The sequence below is a fragment of the Siphateles boraxobius genome, unplaced genomic scaffold (genome assembly GCF_051911475.1).
Source record: "Siphateles boraxobius isolate OS27281-9 unplaced genomic scaffold, OSU_SipBor_1 25, whole genome shotgun sequence".
Taxonomy (NCBI): domain Eukaryota; kingdom Metazoa; phylum Chordata; class Actinopteri; order Cypriniformes; family Leuciscidae; genus Siphateles; species Siphateles boraxobius.
In genome coordinates, this window is record NW_027508866.1 from 15,006,486 (window position 1) to 15,028,043 (window position 21,558).

Here is a 21,558-nt window from a genome sequence, read left to right on the forward strand (position 1 = left end):
GTTGTAACCTACTTCAAATTTGTTTAATATAACATAAAACAAGGGAATGCGGTTTTAATATAACTGAGTTACATTGACCCAAAATAAAATTTCCATTAAAGCTCAAGATGGACACATTTATGCACCTGTTTCTTGCTCAAGATGGACATGCGCACCTGTTTCTTGCTGATCGGCAAATTTTGCTTCAATGAAAAAATAGTGATTTGGAGTTATTAAACACATTAAGTTGCATCATTGTGAAAATCGCAATTGACAGCGCTACTCATCAGCACAATGGTAACCACAAAATTCAATAACAGGAGCTCCTCTAAATGTCCAACATTAAACATTAACATAACATATTTCCCTTTACTGAAAAACACATAAAATAACACTTAATCCCTAAATTTACTCTTCAATTGCAGTCCCTTGCAAAGCATACTGGAAACTACAGATCCACTGCCCAGGGCTGCATTTCTCAAAAGCACAATGAGCTATGTTTTGCTATCATAGAGACCATTGGTGGCAAGAGCTCTACGATCTACTTAGGCTTACGTGCTATTGAGAAATGCAGCCCTGGGAAGATATGTAGTTCCCAGCATGCTTTGCAAGGGACTCCATTTGGAAAGTAAATTTAGGCATTAAGTGTTATTTTATGTGTTTTTCTGTAAAGGGAAAAGATGTTGGTAGATTATGTTAATGTTCAGTTATGTTCGACATTTAGAGTTGTTTCTGTTACTGAATTGTGTGGTTGCCATTGTGCTTAGGCTGTGGGTACTCAGAGTTCTATGCTCAGTCTGATACCTGTCTTTACTTTGTGGTTCAGTATATTCATTGTGCTTATGAACAACAGTGTTAATCCAACTAAACTGATTTATTTTGAAAAAACTAAATTAAGTTGTGTGTATAAAAATGTCTTCAATTAAATTAAATAAGGGTAATGAATACTTTTTGAGTGTATTTGAGTGTATTTGAGTGTAAATGTGTAAAAGGACTTTCATCATATTAATCAAAAGATCTAACTTAAGTAATTTTACCTAGCTGGAGAAATCAGGATAAATCTACTGACAGTTTTTTGTGTTAGTTGAATTCCGTTAAAATCAGTTTAATACATTTAAAATAATTGATTTCATTTAGACCACATTCAGTACATTTTTTAACTTGAACTGACTAAACATTTTTTTCAGTGTGTAAAGCTGACACCACAGATGATAACTATGTACAATCTCATGAATGGTTTTTACAGAACTCAAACTGGGAAAATAAAGAGGTAGTGACCTTCATACTCACACTCTAACAAAAAAATAAATAAATAAAGAAATAAAGAAATGAAAATGTAAAGTCAAAACAAATTATTTATTTACCAGAGTGGGGTAGCTTAGTCCTACACCAGTGGTGTTACTAAATGTGTCTGTTGTTTTTGTGTCACACAAAGTTTGAGAGAAAGGGACAGTGTTTTCATTGTAAGATGTGATGAACTTGAAGTCACTTGTGCGCGAGCCTGTGGTTAGATACGCATCATAATTGTAAGAGCTGCGTAGAGTTCCTGCTCCATCCACCTCTGCATAGTTGGGAGGCAGATAGGCGCTGGGAACAGCAACTGCTCCATCAAACAACAGTCTGGGCTTTCTCCTGAGACAAAACTTCACTGCCAAGATCAGTATGATGAACGTCAGGAAGAAGGTGCACACAGAAACTAATGCAATGATCAAGTATGATGTTAATTTAGAGTTGTTGTCCTCATAAGTCATATCTTTAAATTCAGGAACTTCAGAAAGGTTGTCAGAAATCAGTAAATTCACAGTACAGGTTGTAGACAGAGAGGGCTGCCCGTTATCCTTCACTGAAATAACAAGGTTCTGCTTCATATTGTCAGATTCAGAAATGTCTCGTTGTGTTTTGATCTCTCCACTATGGAGACCAATGGAGAAAAGTCCCGGATCAGTAGATTTCAAGATCTGATAGGAAAGCCATGCGTTCTGTCCAGAGTCAGCATCTACAGCGATCACCTTGGAGACCAGAGAGCCTGAGAGAGTCGCTTTAGGGACCATTTCAGTCATTAAAGACTTTCCATCTGGAACAGGGTATAATATCTGTGGAGAGTTATCATTCTCATCTGTTATGAAGACTTTCACAATCACGTTACTGTTGAGCGGAGGAGAACCATTGTCTCTGGCAACAACTTTGACACTGAAGTTTCTGAACTGCTCATAGTCAAATGATCTTACAGCATGAATCACCCCTGTATCTCCATTAACAGACAGAAACGAGGACACTGGGACCCCATTGACTTCACTGGGTACCAGAGAGTACAGTACAGTCCCGTTCTGTCTCCAGTCTGGGTCATTTGCACTGACAGAACAAACAGAAGTGCCTGGTTTGTTATTTTCACTTATATAAGTAGTGTATGTCTGCTGCTCAAATACAGGAGGATTGTCATTCACGTCTGAGACAAAAAAATGAATTGTCATAGATGTGGATAGTGGTGGAGATCCTCCATCTGTGGCTGTGATGGTAATGTTGTAATCAGATTCTTTCTCTCGGTCTAGAGCTTTTGTAGTTACTAGAGAGAAATAGTTTTTAACAGATGGGTTCAGTTTGAAAGGAACATTTTGCTGAACAGAGCAACGAATCTGCCGGTTTTCTCCGGAGTCTTTGTCTTGAACATTAATGATTCCCACTTCAGTGCCTGGATCAGAGTTTTCAGGTATCGGGTTATTCAAAGATTTAAGGATTATTCTCGGTGGATTATCATTAACATCAGTTATATCAATGATAACTTTAGCAGTTGATGCCAATCCAGATGCATCTTGAGCATGAATTCCAATTTCATAGTTTCTTTCACTTTCATAATCAATTTCTCCACTAACTACAATTTGTCCAGTTGTCTTATCAATAGAAAATAATTTTGCATTTTTATCTGACAATCTGCTGAATTCATACGTCACTTCCCCGTTTGGACCTTCATCAGCATCAGTGGCGCTCACTCTGATTATTTCTGTTCCTGAAGGTGTATTTTCAGCCAGAGTGACCTTATAAACAGGCTGACTAAATACTGGGACATTATCATTGGCATCTAGAACAGTGATGTGTATGACAGCAGTGCCAGATCTCTGCGGTGAACCACCATCAGTGGCTGTGAGGATCATCTATCTCCTTCTGCTGTTCACGATCCAGCTCCTTTTCCAACACGAGTTCTGCATATTTCCCTCCATCTGCACTATCATGAACATTTAAAACAAAATGTTTGTTTCTCTCCAGTGAATATCTATTGACCGCGTTATGTCCAATATCTGAGTCATGCGCCTCATGCAAACGAAATCGCTGGCCTTTATCTGCTGATTCTGTGATTTCAAAGTTAAAACGATCATTTGGAAATTGTGGCGCATTATCATTTATATCCTGAATTTGCAAAATAATTCGGTGCACTTCAAGAGGGTTTTCCAGGACGAGCTCATAACTGAGAATGCAGGACATTCGAGAACCACAAAGCTCTTCTCGGTCTATTGTGTCTGCCACGATTAAATCACCAGTATTCAGATTAATATCACAATACCGTTTGCCGCTGTCCTCTGTTTCTATCCGAGCTTTACGAGCAGATAATTGTTTCACATCCATCCTGAGATCCTTGGCTATATTTCCAATCAAGTACTGGCGCTTCGTTTCTTCTGGAATATTGTAGCTCAGATCTGCACAGATGGTTTTCAGAGGAAACAGAAGGAGAGCCAAGAAAAACGCAAAGAAAGGAACTGAAAATAATCTGTATTCCATTTGTGAAGGTTTGATGTTGTACCTGTCCAAAAGTAATTAATTTTAGACGGATGATATTCTAATAATTCAATCAGCGTCGACGGACTGTTACTCCATTTTGTGCGGCGTTTATTCTACCAGACAGAGCTCAAACTGAATACATTAAGTGTGGGAGGAGAGACGCATCAGTCTGCACTCTTGGTGAATAGCGACACAGTGAGTATGTTTTGTTTATTGCATCATTTTGAGTATTTAATGAAAATACTTAAGACATCATATGAGTTAAAGTTTGAGGTATTTCAAAACTTGTTATTGTGAAATAACTATTCACTTAAGAATAAATTATTTCGGAAAGTCACGTCTTCAGTGCACAAGAACAACGTTCAGAACTGGCGCTGTCCAGCAATGTGGTGCTGAAACCGAAGAACCTCACAGACAGATTAGGTAAGAAAATACTGAAGTAATTCTGAATTAAATATTAAAAAAAAAAATAGATAATCCTTTTTTAGATAAAGGAAGAAATGTATGTTTGTTAATTATTTTAATTAAACTTAGATCTTTAGCACATTATAAATAAAATGCTGTAAGTAAAATTATATAAACCGACTCACAAAAAGTTAGATATAAGGGGGTTTAAATGCACAACCGTAACACTGGTTAAAAAAGTATTGAATAATATGACATTAAATATTATAGACTGAAATGGCCAAGTAACAAAAATAAAGAAAAATAAATAGGGAGAGTATAACCTAAAAAAATAAAACGATGTATCTGGTCAAAAATTAATCAATGCAACATTATATTCTGTCATCCAGACACGGATAATGTTGTGCTGATAATGTACAAAATTAGTACACTAAAAACTAGTCAAACATTCATACTGGTCCACTTAAGCAGTTTTTACTATAGCTGTGACACATTTTATTTTATATTTAGCTTCACGTGAAAGGCAATAAGTGAAGAGAGCTGATAGTAATGTAATACAGAAACTTGTAATAAGGTATGCGGTTTTCATAAACAACCACCCAGAAAGTTTAAACAAGAACCGATTTAAAAGAAAGTAGCTAACATAACTAATGTATATATTATTATTTTTTTTTAATGTATAACATAGACACCAGGAAATAGATATTAAAGGTGTGGTTGATTGCGATTCCACTTTTTTCATTTTAAATAGTGTGTAATGCTGCTGTTGGTGCATGAACAGTATCTGCAAAGTTGCTGCGCTGAAAGTTCAACGTAAGCAGAGATATCGTCTTTTAAAAATCAGGAAGTTTAATGCCTACAAAAACTACTCGAATGGGACTACAACGAGATACTTCCCGGGTTGTATACGTAACTAACCCATAAATTTACATCAACCCTCCCTCCGGAATATGCAAAAAAGGGGGCATGGCCATATTTCTGCGGCTTTGTCGAAGAGGAAGAGTTATAGTTGAGAGCCATGCCGTCGAAAGTGTGTTATTTTCACCCAGCTGTCAGGTATTCTGGGCCACAACCTGTAAGTAAGACTTAATAGTTTTAAATGTATTTGCATATCTAATTTTAGAAGCAATGTTTTAGTTTTATCAAGGACGTAAAAAATACCCGGGCTGGCTTTAGTAGCCGTTATGCTATTTCATGTGTCTATGACAAACGCGTACAGACATTTTGGACCTGAATTTGTAATTATGTACTGATTTTGTAAATGTATTTTCCATGTATACTTTATGACGTAATTTTTCGATTTGATCAAGAAAGTAAACTAATGCCAACGCTGTTTGTTATAGTAGCCAGTTAGTTCGATGCGTATAAGACAAACGTGTATAAAGTTAAAAAAATTGTATGTAATCGGAACAGCAAACTTCAGCTGCTGTTATCAGTGTAGAGCATATGGTTTGTTTACAGGTTTTATGAATTGTTTATCTCCATACTTATTACTGTTATAGATATAAATTGTACATTCGAGTAAACTGAGTTTTGTGAACAGATAAACGGTTGTTCATTATATAGATAAAACAATAACTTTAAAAAACGGTATTACTCAGTAATTTATTCAGTTATATTAAATATTTAATCAGGAGAAACCGTATCTCAAAAGCAAACAAGCAGCAGTAGCATTTTCAAGTAACAGAGTATCGAAATTCTAATAGTAGAATAGAATAATAATAATACAAAAATGTACCGTTCAGAAACGTTTTGTAAGAGCCTTGTTTGGGGAGGTTCTGCTTGACTCTCTTCATTGGCACTTTTTTGTGTCCGATTCTGGCTCAAACTGATACGGCAGTATTAACACCATTATTTACATTTGACCGGAGCACAAGCAACTTTCGCCCGTAAAGGTAATGGGCGTGAAGTTTCCGGACAACGTGCGCTATGCAGTTTAGCCAATTGTAACACACCGGCCCAACTAACCAACCTGAGCCCATTGCCTGTTTCTGAGGGAGTGGTTTCAAAGAATCAGGAAGTCAACCGGTCCTTCAAATGACAGAGGAGAAAGCGGCTTACAATAAAGGTGAAATTTATGAAAAATAAGGCTTAAAAAACAACAACACGAAGACGTTATAATGCACCCCATAAACACAATCATGCAAATAAAAAAAGCAGTCAACCACCCCTTTAAAGTTGGTCCAGAGGAGTTAAGCCTCCCTTACCTCATCTTCAATTCCAGTAACATCAAGTGTTATCATGCTCGAGCCAAACTGAATATTGTCTTCCTTTTGTAGAGTCCCACCAGCAGGAAGCGTGTTATCATTATACGATCTCACAAACTTGAAGTCACTTGTGCGCGAGCCTGTGGTTAGATACGCGTCATAATTGTAAGAGCTGCGGAGAGTTCCTGCTCCATCCACCTCTGCATAGTTGGGAGGCAGATAGGCGCTGGGAACAGCAACTGCTCCATCAAACAACAGTCTGGGCTTTCTCCTGTGACAAAACTTCACTGCCAAGATCAGTATGATGAACGTCAGGAAGAAGGTGCACACAGAAACTAATGCAATGATCAAGTATGATGTTAATTTAGAGTTGTTGTCCTCATAAGTCATATCTTTAAGTTCAGGAACTTCAGAAAGGTTGTCAGAAATGAGTAAATTCACAGTACAGGTTGTAGACAGAGAGGGCTGCCCGTTATCCTTCACTGAAATAACAAGGTTCTGCTTCATATTGTCAGATTCAGAAATGTCTCGTTTTGTTTTGATCTCCCCACTATGGAGACCAATGGAGAAAAGTCCCGGATCAGTAGATTTCAAGATCTGATAGGAAAGCCATGCGTTCTGTCCAGAGTCAGCATCTACAGCGATCACCTTGGAGACCAGAGAGCCTGAGAGAGTCGCTTTAGGGACCATTTCAGTCATTAAAGATTTTCCATCTGGAACAGGGTATAATATCTGTGGAGAGTTATCATTCTCATCTGTTATGAGGACTTTCACAGTCACGTTACTGTTGAGCGGAGGAGAACCATTGTCTCTGGCAACAACTTTGACACTGAAGTTTCTGAACTGCTCGTAGTCAAATGATCTTACAGCATGAATCACCCCTGTATCTCCATTAACAGACAGAAATGAGGACACTGGGACCCCATTGACTTCACTGGGTACCAGAGAGTACAGTACAGTCCCGTTCTGTCTCCAGTCTGGGTCATTTGCACTGACAGAACAAACAGAAGTGCCTGGTTTGTTATTTTCACTTACATAAGCACTGTATGTCTGCTGCTCAAATACAGGAGGATTGTCATTCACGTCTGAGACAAATAAATGAATTGTCATAGATGTGGATAATGGTGGAGATCCTCCATCTGTGGCTGTGATGGTAATGTTGTAATCAGATTCTTTCTCTCGGTCTAGAGCTTTTGTAGTTACTAGAGAGAAATAGTTTTTAACAGATGGGTTCAGTTTGAAAGGAACATTTTGCTGAACAGAGCAACGAATCTTCCGGTTTTCTCCTGAGTCTTTGTCTTGAACATTAATGATTCCCACTTCAGTGCCTGGATCAGAGTTTTCAGGTATCGGGTTATTCAAAGATTTAAGGATTATTCTAGGTGGATTATCATTAACATCAATTATATCAATGATAACTTTAGCAGTCGATGACATCCCAAATGTGTCTTGGGCATGAATTCCCATTTCATATTTTTTTTCATTTTCATAATCAATTTCTCCAATCACCACAATTTGTCCTGTTTTTTTATCAATAGAAAATAACTGTACAGCTTTATCTGATATTCTGCTGAATTCATACGTCACTTCCCCGTTTGGACCTTCATCAGCATCAGTGGCGCTCACTCTGATTATATCTGTTCCTGAAGGTGTATTTTCAGCCAGAGTGACCTTATAAACAGGCTGACTAAATACTGGGACATTATCATTGGCATCTAGAACAGTGATGTGTATGACAGCAGTGCCAGATCTCTGCGGTGAGCCACCATCAGTGGCTGTGAGGATCATATCTATCTCCTTCTGCTGTTCACGATCCAGCTCCTTTTCCAACACGAGTTCTGCGTATTTCCCTTCATCTGCACTATCATGAACAACTAAAATAAAATGCTTGTTTCTCTCCAGTGAGTATCCATTGACCGCGTTATGTCCAATATCTGAGTCATGAGCCTCATGCAAACGAAATCGCTGGCCTTTAATTGCTGATTCGGTAATTTCAAAATTAATACGCTCATTTGGAAATCGTGGCGCATTGTCATTTATATCCTGTATTTTCAGAATTATACGGTGCACTTCTAGAGGGTTTTCCAGGACGAGCTCATAACTGAGAATGCAGGGAATTTGAGATCCACAAAGCTCTTCTCGGTCTATTGTCTCTGCCACGATTAAATCACCAGTATTCAGATTAATATCACAATACCGTTTGCTGCTGTCCTCCGTGTCTATCCGAGCTTTACGAGCAGATAATTTTTTCACATCCATCCTGAGATCCTTGGCTATATTTCCAATCACATACTGGCGCTTCGTTTCTTCTGGAATATTGTAGCTCAGATCTGCACAGACGGTTTTCAGAGGAAACAAAAGGAGAGCCAAGAAACACCTAAACGAAGGCCCTGGAAATAATTGGTATCCCATTTTTGAAGATTGGATGTTGCACCTGTCCAACAGTAAATAATCTTTGAAGGATGATATTCCAATAATTCTCTCAGCATCGACGGACTGTTACTCCATTTTGTGGCGTTTATTCTACCAGACAGAGCTCAAACTGCATACATTAAGTGTGGGAGGAGAGACGCATCAGTCTGCACTCTTGGTGAATAGCGACACTCTTAGCATTTTTCTGTTCATTGCAACTTTCAAGTATTTAATAAAAAACGACAGTGAATAACTACGTGAAGTAATGTTTGTCATCGTTTATTTTTTGTAAAATTCAATTTAAATTCATCTAAATATATTGGAAAGGAACTAAAAATGTTACGCATTTAGAAATAAACAACAGACAGTGCTTTCGCTGTTCATGCATGTGGTGCTGAAACACGCTGACCTCAAATACATTGGACAAGAAATTACTTAGCTTTGAAATCATATTAAATAAACGAGTAAACCCGTTTTAAAAGAAAACGAAAGCTTATCCTTTTATCCACCGCTTCAAACAAATTCAGTTATTTAGCAAAACTTAACATAGATATAGATACTATCAGCCTCAAAGTGAAATGTCCAAACACTTTAGACTCTACCTTAAAACTAAGTTTGGTTTTTAGACTAAAAAAACAACCTAATATCGTAGCAAAATTGTGACAGAGATCTAATACACAACTTTACTAGCCAATGTCATATTATCTTTTCTAAACTCGTTTGAAGACCGCTATACCCAATAACAAAATAACTATATATATATATATATATATATATATATATATATATATATATATATATATATATATATATATATATATATATATATTCAAGTATTCAAGTAGGCTACTGTTAAATGTGTAGGAAGTCTATGTATGAGATCCGAAAACGCGACCTATATTAGGTGGACCATTTAAATTGTTTTAATGGCAAAATAATTTGATAGATAAGATATGAAATGTGGTAAAATAAAGATAATACTTTTATACATAACACAGCTTGAGCTTCTAATTAATTTCCTCACAAACTTTGTTTAAACGGGAACCGCCTTAATGATGTAAGTGATATTAATACTAATATAATATAATTGTTTATATAATATAATTGCTGCTGTCCTCCGTTTCAATCCGAGCTTTACGAGCAGATAATTGTTTCACATCCATCCTGAGATCCTTGGCTATATTTCCAATCACATACTGGCGTTTCGTTTCTTCTGGAATATTGTAGCTCAGATCTGCACAGACGGTTTTCAGAGGAAACAGAAGGAGAGCCACGAAAAACGCAAAGGAAGGAACTGCAAACAATTTATATTCCATTTGTGAAGATTTGATGTTGCACCTGTCCAACAGTAAATAATCTTTTGACGGATGATAATCAAATTATTTCAGCGTCGACGGACGGTCACTCTATTGTGTGCGGCGTTTGATTCAATCCTCAATTTTCTACCAGACAGAGCTGAAACGGCATACATTAAGTGTGGGAGGAGAGACGCATCAGTCTGCACTCTTGGTGAATAGCGACACTGTGAGCTTTTTTCTTGTTCATTGCAGCTTTCATGTATTTAACGAAAAGACTACAGTGAATAACCAAGTGAAGTCTTATATTTGTCAATGATTTTTTTTTAAAATTAATTTACATACATCAACGTATTGGAAAGGAACTATAAATGTCACTCATTCAGAGATAAACAACAGACAGCGCTATCGCTGTCCAGGCGTGTGGTGCTGAAACCTGATGACCTCTAAGACATTGGACAATAAACTAATTACGTAGCTTTGAAATCATATTAAATATACGAGTAAATTCGATTTTAAAAGAAAGGGCGGCTTATCTTTTTATTCGCCGCCTCAAACTAGCCCAATTTATTAATTTAGTAAGACATTACATAGATGTAGATTGAATCAGCGTAAAGTGAAATATTTAAAATAAATTAGGCCATCTACGTTAAAACTTACACACAGCCACACACCAAAAACTAAGTTTGCTATTTAGACTAAAGCAACAACACAATATCGTAACTCAAATGCACAACAACTTTACTATGCCATATTATTTTTTTCTAAACACTTTTGAAGACCGCTATACCCATTTAACAAAATAGCATAGTAAAACAAAACTAAAAACAATACCTCAAAAACAGACTTTTGTTTTTGTGTCCAGAATTGATGAATGCAGCGTTCAAGTAGCCTACTGTAAAAGGTTTGTAGGAATACATTTATGAAATCAGAAATTCGCGACCAATATAACATGTGGACCATTTAAATTGTTTTCATTAGCAGTGGCAAAAGCATTTGATAGATTTGAAATGCGGTAAAAGAAGAAATATTATATGAATTTATACGTAGTAGCCTACAGCATTCTAATACATTACCACACAAGTGTGTTTCTTTTTTTTAAACTGGAACCCCCTTAATAAAGTAAGTGGTATTATTTATGCTAATAGCATTTAAAAATGTATAATCATAGGAGACACTAAATGCAAAAATAAAAAGGAGTCCAGAGTAATTAAGCCTCTCTTACCTCATCTTCAATTCCAGTGACATTTAGTGTTATCATGCTCGAGCCAAACTGAATATTGTCTTCATTTTTTAGAGTCCCACCAGCAGGAAGCGTGTTTTCATTATACGATCTCACAAACTTGAAGTCACTTGTGCGCGAGCCTGTGGTTAGATACGCGTCATAATTGTAAGAGCTGCGGAGAGTTCCTGCTCCATCCACCTCTGCATAGTTGGGAGGCAGATAGGCGCTGGGAACAGCAACTGCTCCATCAAACAACAGTCTGGGCTTTCTCCTGTGACAAAACTTCACTGCCAAGATCAGTATGATGAACGTCAGGAAGAAGGTGCACACAGAAACTAATGCAATGATCAAGTATGATGTTAATTTAGAGTTGTTGTCCTCATAAGTCATATCTTTAAGTTCAGGAACTTCAGAAAGGTTGTCAGAAATCAGTAAATTCACAGTACAGGTTGTAGACAGAGAGGGCTGCCCATTATCCTTCACTGAAATAACAAGGTTCTGCTTCATATTGTCAGATTCAGAAATGTCTCGTTGTGTTTTGATCTCTCCACTATGGAGACCAATGGAGAAAAGTCCCGGATCAGTAGATTTCAAGATCTGATAGGAAAGCCATGCGTTCTGTCCAGAGTCAGCATCTACAGCGATCACCTTGGAGACCAGAGAGCCTGAGAGAGTCGCTTTAGGGACCATTTCAGTCATTAAAGATTTTCCATCTGGAACAGGGTATAATATCTGTGGAGAGTTATCATTCTCATCTGTTATGAAGACTTTCACAGTCACGTTACTGTTGAGCGGAGGAGAACCATTGTCTCTGGCAACAACTTTGACACTGAAGTTTCTGAACTGTTCATAGTCAAATGATCTTACAGCATGAATCACCCCTGTATCTCCATTAACAGACAGAAACGAGGACACTGGGACCCCATTGACTTCACTGGGTACCAGAGAGTACAGTACAGTCCCGTTCTGTCTCCAGTCTGGGTCATTTGCACTGACAGAACAAACAGAAGTGCCTGGTTTGTTATTTTCACTTATATAAGCACTGTATGTCTGCTGCTCAAATACAGGAGGATTGTCATTCACGTCTGAGACAAATAAATGAATTGTCATAGATGTGGATAATGGTGGAGATCCTCCATCTGTGGCTGTGATGGTAATGTTGTAATCAGATTCTTTCTCTCGGTCTAGAGCTTTTGTAGTTACTAGAGAGAAATAGTTTTTAACAGATGGGTTCAGTTTGAAAGGAACATTTTGCTGAACAGAGCAACGAATCTGCCGGTTTTCTCCTGAGTCTTTGTCTTGAACATTAATGATTCCCACTTCAGTGCCTGGATCAGAGTTTTCAGGTATCGGGTTATTCAAAGATTTAAGGATGATTCTAGGTGGATTATCATTAACATCAGTTATATCAATTATAACTTTAGCAGTTGATGCCAATCCAAAGGCATCTTGTGCATGAATTCCCATTTCATACTTTTTGTCTTTTTCATAATCAATTTCTCCGGTTACCACAATTTGCCCAGTTGTCTTTTCAATAGAAAATAATTTTGCAATTTTGTCTGAAATTCTGCTGAATTCATACATCACTTCCCCGTTTGGACCTTCATCAGCATCAGTGGCGCTCACTCTGATTATTTCTGTTCCTGAAGGTGTATTTTCAGCCAGAGTGACCTTATAAACAGGCTGACTAAATACTGGTACATTATCATTTGCATCTAGAACAGTGATGTGTATGACAGCAGTGCCAGATCTCTGCGGTGAACCACCATCAGTGGCTGTGAGGATCATATCTATCTCCTTCTGCTGTTCACGATCCAGCTCCTTTTCCAACACGAGTTCTGCATATTTCCCTCCATCTGCACTATCATGTAGGGTCACGATAAAATGTTTATTTTTCTCCAGTGAATAGCTATTAATAGCATTTTGACCGATATCCGTGTCATGCGCCTCATGCAAACGGAATCGCTGGCCTTTATCTGCTGATTCTCTAATTTCAAAGTTAAAACGGTCACTTGGAAATTGTGGTGCATTGTCATTTATATCTTCAATATTCAGAATTATACGGTGCACTTCAAGAGGGTTTTCCAGGACGAGCTCATAACTGAGAATACAGGGAATTTGAGATCCACAAAGCTCTTCTCGGTCTATTGTCTCTGCCACAATTAAATCACCAGTATTCAGATTAATATCACAATACCGTTTGCTGCTGTCCTCCGTGTCTATCCGAGCTTTACGATCAGATAAATTTTTCACATCCATCCTGAGATCCTTGGCTATATTTCCAATCACATACTGGCGCTTCGTTTCTTCTGGAATATTGTAGCTCAGATCTGCACAGACGGTTTTCAGAGGAAACAGCAGGAGAGCCACGAACAACGCAAAAAAAGGGACTGATAATAATTTATATTCCATTGTTGATGTTGCACCTGTCCAACAGTAAATAATCTTTGAAGGATTATATTCCAAAAAATGTAACGGCATCGACGGACAGTTACTCCATTTGGTGAGGCGTTTATTCTTCCAGACAGAGCTGAAACTGCATACAGTAAGTGTGGGAGGAGAGACGCATCAGTCTGCACTCTTTGTGAATAGCGACACTGTGCGTATATTTCTGCTCTTTGCATTTTGCTTGTGTTCTATTAAAAGACGACAGGAATTAACAAAACAAAATTTAGCATATTTCAAAGCCCGTTGCAGTGCAATATTTATTTACTTAAACGAATGATACTGTAAAAGCTGAAAAACGGAGACTCTTTCGAGGTAAAGCACAACAGTCATGCTGGCACTGTCCAGGCCTGTGGTGCTGAAACCGGATGACCTCAAAGTCAGATTTGATGAGAAAATTGTGGAGAAACCCTACATTTATATTAAGTGAGTAAATTCGTTGTACTAAGGAAAGTCTTTTTAACCAGTTCAAACAAACTTATTGTTCTATTATTACATTTCAAATGTTGTGCATTGTTTTTTGTTGTTGTTTTTTTGTTTGTTTTTATTTTCTTTCTTTATTTTTTTATTGCTTGGACAACAATTACAGAACAGGAACAAAAAAAATCCAGGGTTAAGGATACAAAAATATAAAATACAAGAAAGTGTGTAAAAACAAAACTAATATACCAAACAAACAATAAAAGGCTTTGATATTTCACAAAATCTTAAATGTATTCAATTAATGAATGGTTTTAACAGCTTTTTGTTTGTAATGTCCTCAATGGAAACCATATAATTTTCTAACTATTTCAATACCACAGAAAAAAGAGGTTTCTGATTACTAAATTTACACAGATGAATATGAAACTTAAATATAATCACAATATTAATAATTTGTGCTTCATTTTACAGACTCTTTTCATATTTTAAAAAAAATATATGTATTATATGTTCCTATAACAAAAGAAAGTTGCATTCCAATTTGTCATTAACAAATGTAGAAACTTCCCACCACAACCTCTTTGTATATTGACAATGCCAAAAAGGTTTCTGTTTGAAAAAAAAACAAAATGAAAATGTTTTTGTTCTATCTATGTCTTTGTTAAACTTGGACAGAAAATGTTTAGCGGGGTAAAATTGGTGCGATATCTTAAATGAAATTTCCTTGACCTTATTAGTAATAATATATTTAGGTAACAGCCAGACCTTTCTCCAATTAATAGTTCCAATAAACCTTGACTAATAGGAAATGACATGTGGTTTAGCCTACTCACTACTACTTTTTGAAAAATTAAATGTATAGCCTTATTATTATTTTTGCTTGTCGAAAAACAAACTTTACCACAGAATGTATCAGCTAAATGAAAGACACACATTTAGAGTATGCAATACCTCTACATAAAGAGACAACACCCGAAGAAATAGCACCTATTACAAAGGCAAATTATTAAGGGGAAACAGGGAAGTTGAAGCATGAAAGGAATTCATCATAAGTCATTAGATACCCTTTATAATTCAACAACTTTCCAACCAAAAGGATACCCTTGTCAAACCAAGTTTTCAAAAATATACTCTTATGCGTATACAACATATTACAATTATTCCAGATGTAATTATGATGTGGTGGACAATTATGCTTTTAAATTAACTTCCAAACCAAACGTGCTTGCCTGTGAAAAGCTGACAGTTTAACTGGAAGTTTTTAGATTCTGTAATCACACATAAGTAAAAATGAAAGGCCACCAATTTGGTCAAAAACATATTTAGAAAACATATTCCACATAGATTTTTTATTATTTTTTAGAAAATATTCCAACCAGTTCATTTTGAAGGTGTTATTTAAAATAGATTTTTAAAAATAGAATCAAGCCCACCATTTTTATATGATTTAACAATACAGATTTTCTAATATAATATGTACGTTTTTTCCACAAAAAAGTTCAGCATTATTTGATCAATTATCTTATTTATTTTATTATCTGAATGTATCCAGGTAGCAACATAAGTAAGCCTAGAAATACCTTCAGCTTTAGCCACTGAACAGGACGTTTGAGAGACAAGTCCCTGTGCAACCAAATATTAAATCTGTTCTTTACTTTTTTAATCACAGGGTCAAAAATTTTTGAGATTCTCTCCTTATTCTCTCCTTATAACCATACCCAAATAAGTTGGAGCATCCGTTTCAGGAATATTACAAATTGTTCTGGCATGGCAACTTTTTAAAACAAACAGTTCACATTTTTGTAAATTAATGCAGAGACCTGAGGCACTGGGAAAAAATTAATGAACTTGACAGCTGACTGAATTTGATCAACATTTTTCAAGAAAAGAGCTGTGTCATCAGCCAACTGACTTATCAGGACACTTCTCTGTTCAACTTCAATTCCTTTTATCTTGCATGATTTAATGAAGTGACAAAACACCTGAGCAACAATAAGAAAGAGGTAAACAGAAACTGGGCAACCTTGCCTAACTCCTCTTTCCCGATAAAATATTTGTGTAGTGCCATTATTTAATTTCACAGAACTTTTTCCACTTGCATAAAGAGTTTTCATGCCATTACAGAAATAAGCCCCAAAACCAAAGTGTTCTAAACAGTAAAAAATAAAAGGATACTCAACAGAATCAAAGGCTTTGAAAAAATCTAAAATCAAAAAAAAAAAAAAGTATAAAGTTATAATTTTTTATAAGGTCAGAATAATCAATAAAATCTAAAATATGTCTGATATTATTAAATATATGTCTGTTTCTCATAAACCCAGAATGATTTTCGTCAATAATGGAATCTAATACTAATTTGAACCTTTGATCAAAGACATGAGCAAATATTTTATAGTCATTATTCAACAGACTAATGGATCTCCAATTATCAATAAGCAACTGGGGCAAGAATCTCAAAATACCGCTTATAGAACTCCATAGTAATTCCATCATTAACGGTGATTTATTAAATTTTAAACATTCAATAGCTTGCTTAATTTCTGTAATAGTTATTGGGAAATCACATAACTTTTGGTCCTCTTCAGCAATTGTTTTTACATTCTTAAAATGTTTACAAAAAGATGTAATATTATGTTCACTGAATTTAGAAGTGTATAAATTAGAGTAATAATTATAGCAAAATTTAAAAATTATGTCAAAATTATCTGTAATAGATCCATTAATATTAATTTTAGAAACAGACTTCAGTTTAGCCCTCAACTTTTCAAGTTAAAAAAAAAGATAACAGACATCTGCTCTCCATGCTCTAACCATTTTTGCCTTGATCGAATAAAGGTGCTCGCATTCTGCACAAATTATCAAGCTCATTTTTCAGATCTGTTAGATGCCTGTCCTTCTAACAGGTCCACTGTGAGAATGTTAGAAATGGCTAAGATTGCACTAACAACTTTCTCCTCCATAAGACGTTGTGATTTAACTATTGTGCTACTAAACTTCCACAAATATTTTCCAATTTCAAATTTTAATAATTCACAATTATGACTAAACAACCCTTCCTTTTTGGCTTTAATCCAATAATAATTAATGAGGTTTTTTTTTCAATTCCTGTTAAACAGCACTCAATTTAAGCAAAGAACTATTAATTTTCCAGTGTGAATGATACTTGTTACAATTTGTGTTTGGAGAAATACTAAATTCGATTAATATGGACTTATGGTCAGTTAATGGTGTTGCCCTAACATTAACACAAATATTGCTCCCATCAAAATGTTTAGAGACAAGCCAAAAATCAATCCTAGAACATCTAGAGCCATACTTGTTACTCCAAGTATACTCAATATAATCTAAACTTTTCTCTCTCCATATGTCAACCAGATCAAATCTGTCCATAAACAATTTTTTTATTTAATTTTTTTATTTTTATTTGAAGGTCGTCTTGATGGCCACCTATCTATTGATTCACATTGAAATCACACCCTATTATTAAATACGAATCAGGAAATTTGGATAACCAATGTGTAAGCCTTTCCTCCAACAAACATTATAACTGGTCATTATCAGATTTACAATTATATCCATAAATATTAACTACTATAAAAATTACACTATTACATTTTAAAATTAAGCATATAAAGTGGCCATTTTTTATCACAATGCAAAACCTCACCCCTATAATTATTTTTCAGGCAAGAAACCCTTCTGAGATTTCTGTTCCATGAGACAGACAAATATCACTACCCCATTGTGATCTCCAAAAATTACCATCAGAGGCAATAGAGTGAGATTCTTAAAAAAAAATACAAAGTCATTATTAAACCACTTAGTAAACAAAAACAAAGCCTTACGCTTAACGTTTTCTCTTAAACCCCTGGCATTCAGAGATATAATAGAAAATTACATAACTAACTACTGACTAACATACCTAACAACTAACTCTGAAACAATAAAACAGAAAAAAAACGTGATGTTGTGCATTATACTAACGGCAACAGAGTGATACATGATCTAAAGCAACACATGAAAAACGTAACAAAAGGCCATGGAACTATTAAAGCTGCAGATATTAAATGCATTTCGTACAATTCACTATTTTTATAGACTAATTTAAATAACAGCGACACCCATTAAGAAAATATGACACATATGTGGGCTCTTCTGCTAGACGCCCCCTTAATGAAGTAAGTGATATTATTAATGCTAATAACATTTTAAAATGTATAATCAGCGGAGACACCACAAAATGCAAAAATAAAAAGGAGTCCAGAGGAGTTAAGCCTCTCTTACCTCATCTTCAATTCCTGTAACATCTAGTGTTATCATGCTCGAGCCAAACTGAATATTGTCTTCATTTTTTAGAGTCCCACTAAAAGGAAGCGTGTTTTCATTATACGATCTCACAAACTTGAAGTCACTTGTGCGCGAGCCTGTGGTTAGATACGCGTCATAATTGTAAGAGCTGCGGAGAGTTCCTGCTCCATCCACCTCTGCATAGTTGGGAGGCAGATAGGCGCTGGGAACAGCAACTGCTCCATCAAACAACAGTCTGGGCTTTCTCCTGTGACAAAACTTCACTGCCAAGATCAGTATGATGAACGTCAGGAAGAAGGTGCACACAGAAACTAATGCAATGATCAAGTATGATGTTAATTTAGAGTTGTTGTCCTCATAAGTCATATCTTTAAATTCAGGAACTTCAGAAAGGTTGTCAGAAATCAGTAAATTCACAGTACAGGTTGTAGACAGAGAGGGCTGCCCGTTATCCTTCACTGAAATAACAAGGTTCTGCTTCATATTGTCAGATTCAGAAATGTCTCGTTGTGTTTTGATCTCTCCACTATGGAGACCAATGGAGAAAAGTCCCGGATCAGTAGATTTCAAGATCTGATAGGAAAGCCATGCGTTCTGTCCAGAGTCAGCATCTACAGCGATCACCTTGGAGACCAGAGAGCCTGAGAGAGTCGCTTTAGGGACCATTTCAGTCATTAAAGATTTTCCATCTGGAACAGGGTATAATATCTGTGGAGAGTTATCATTCTCATCTGTTATGAAGACTTTCACAGTCACGTTACTGTTGAGCGGAGGAGAACCATTGTCTCTGGCAACAACTTTGACACTGAAGTTTCTGAACTGCTCATAGTCAAATGATCTTACAGCATGAATCACCCCTGTATCTCCATTAACAGACAGAAATGAGGACACTGGGACCCCATTGACTTCACTGGGTACCAGAGAGTACAGTATAGTCCCGTTCTGCCTCCAGTCTGGGTCATTTGCACTGACAGAACAAACAGAAGTGCCTGGTTTGTTATTTTCACTTACATAAGCACTGTATGTCTGCTGCTCAAATACAGGAGGATTGTCATTCACGTCTGAGACAAATAAATGAATTGTCATAGATGTGGATAATGGTGGAGATCCTCCATCTGTGGCTGTGATGGTAATGTTGTAATCAGATTCTTTCTCTCGGTCTAGACCTTTTGTAGTTACTAGAGAGAAATAGTTTTTAACAGATGGGTTCAGTTTGAAAGGAACATTTTGCTGAACAGAGCAACGAATCTGCCGGTTTTCTCCGGAGTCTTTGTCTTGAACATTAATGATTCCCACTTCAGTGCCTGGATCAGAGTTTTCAGGTATCGGGTTATTCAAAGATTTAAGGATGATTCTAGGTGGATTATCATTAACATCAGTTATATCAATGATAACTTTAGCAGTCGAAGCTAATCCAGATGCATCTTTGGCCTGAATTCCAACTTCATAGTTCCTTTCATTTTCATAGTCAATTTCTCCAATCACCACAATTTGTCCTGTTGTTTTATCAATAGAAAACAATCTTGCAGTTTTATCTGAAATTCTGCTGAATTCATACGTCACTTCCCCGTTTGGACCTTCATCAGCATCAGTGGCGCTCACTCTGATTATTTCTGTTCCTGAAGGTGTATTTTCAGCCAGAGTGACCTTATAAACAGGCTGACTAAATACTGGGACATTATCATTGGCATCTAGAACAGTGATGTGTATGACAGCAGTGCCAGATCTCTGCGGTGAACCACCATCAGTGGCTGTGAGGATCATATCTATCTCCTTCTGCTGTTCACGATCCAGCTCCTTTTCCAACACGAGTTCTGCGTATTTCCCTCCATCTGCACTATCATGAACATTTAAAACAAAATGTTTGTTTCTCTCCAGTGAATATCTATTGACCGCGTTATGTCCAATATCTGAGTCATGAGCCTCATCCAAACGGAATCGCTGGCCTTTAATTGCTGATTCTCCGATTTCAAAATTAATACGCTCATTTGGAAATCGTGGCGCATTATCATTTATATCCTGAATTTGCAAAATTGTACGGTGCACTTCAAGAGGGTTTTCCAGGACGAGCTCATAACTGAGAATGCAGGACATTCGAGAACCACAAAGCTCTTCTCGGTCTATTGTCTCTCCCACGATTAAATCACCAGTATTCAGATTAATATCACAATACCGTTTGTTGCTGTCCTCCGTGTCTATCCGAGCTTTACGATCAGATAATTGTTTCACATCCATCCTGAGATCCTTGGCTATATTTCCAATCACATACTGGCGCTTCGTTTCTTCTGGAATATTGTAGCTCAGATCTGCACAGACGATTTTCAGAGGAAACTGAAGGAGAGCCACGAAAAACGCAAAGAAAGGAACTGAAAATAATCTGTTTTCCATTTGGGAATGTTTTATGTTGCACTTGCCCAACATATTTTTGACGGATGATATTCTAATAATTCAATCGGCGTCGACGAACTGTTACTCCGTTTTGTGCGGCGTTTATTTTACCAGACAGAGCTCACACTGAATACATTAAGTGTGGGAGGAGAGACGCATCAGTCTGCACTCTTGGTGAATAGCGACACTGTGAGTATGTTTCTGTTCATTGCATCTTTCATGAAATGACAACAGCGATCAAACAAGTGAAGTGTTTGCCATCGCGTATTATTGTAAACAATCATTTACATAAATATATAGGTAATATATTGGAAATGAACTGAAAAAATGTCTCGCATTCAGAGGAAAAAGTACAACAGACCGTGTTGTTGTTGTCCAGGCATGTGGTGCTAAAACTGGGATTTTTTTTATTTCCCACTTCAACCAAACTTTGTTCTGTAGTAGGTTTAAACGTACATGTCTCCACTGTACTATCGGCTTCAAAATTATATGTTCAAACACTTTTAGACCTTCTGCGATAAAACTTACCAAATAACTAAGCTTGGTTTTTAAACTAAAACTAAAACAAAAACAGAAAAAAAAAAAACTTAAATCTAACAGAGATCAAATACACAAGTTTACTAGCCAATTAATGCCATGTTATTTTTTTTCTAATAAAGAAAGACCGCAATTCGCATCAATGAAATATAATACGAAAAAA

The 21,558-nt window shown here is 36.4% G+C and overlaps 2 protein-coding genes across 9 annotated transcripts in view; both read right to left on the reverse strand.

Moving 5' to 3' along the window:
• Positions 1–21,558, reverse strand: part of LOC143750046 (protocadherin gamma-C5-like) — a 124,584-nt gene that overhangs the window by 96,619 nt on the left and 6,407 nt on the right. For 2 of the 8 annotated variants that reach the window (XM_077242864.1, XM_077242852.1), the window contains exon 1: positions 6,363–8,870. The exons of 4 other annotated variants lie outside the window; for them this stretch is intronic. In XM_077242864.1, coding sequence (XP_077098979.1) covers positions 6,363–8,774 — 2,412 coding nt within the window. In that variant the 5' untranslated portion in view covers positions 8,775–8,870. Of the gene's footprint in view, positions 1–6,362; positions 8,871–18,446; positions 20,933–21,558 lie in introns of those variants that run through there. 2 more of the 8 variants (XM_077242847.1, XM_077242859.1) reach the window with 2 other exon arrangements.
• LOC143750681 (protocadherin beta-16-like) lies at positions 11,280–13,794 on the reverse strand. Its single transcript, XM_077243874.1, has one exon. The coding sequence runs from the start codon at positions 13,773–13,775 to the stop codon at positions 11,280–11,282; it is 2,496 nt and encodes an 831-aa protein (XP_077099989.1). The 5' UTR covers positions 13,776–13,794.

Coding starts and splice junctions, on each gene's coding strand:
- LOC143750681 (XM_077243874.1), bottom strand. CDS start 13,775: ATGCCGTTACATTTTTTGGAATATAATCCTTCAAAGATTATTTACTGT.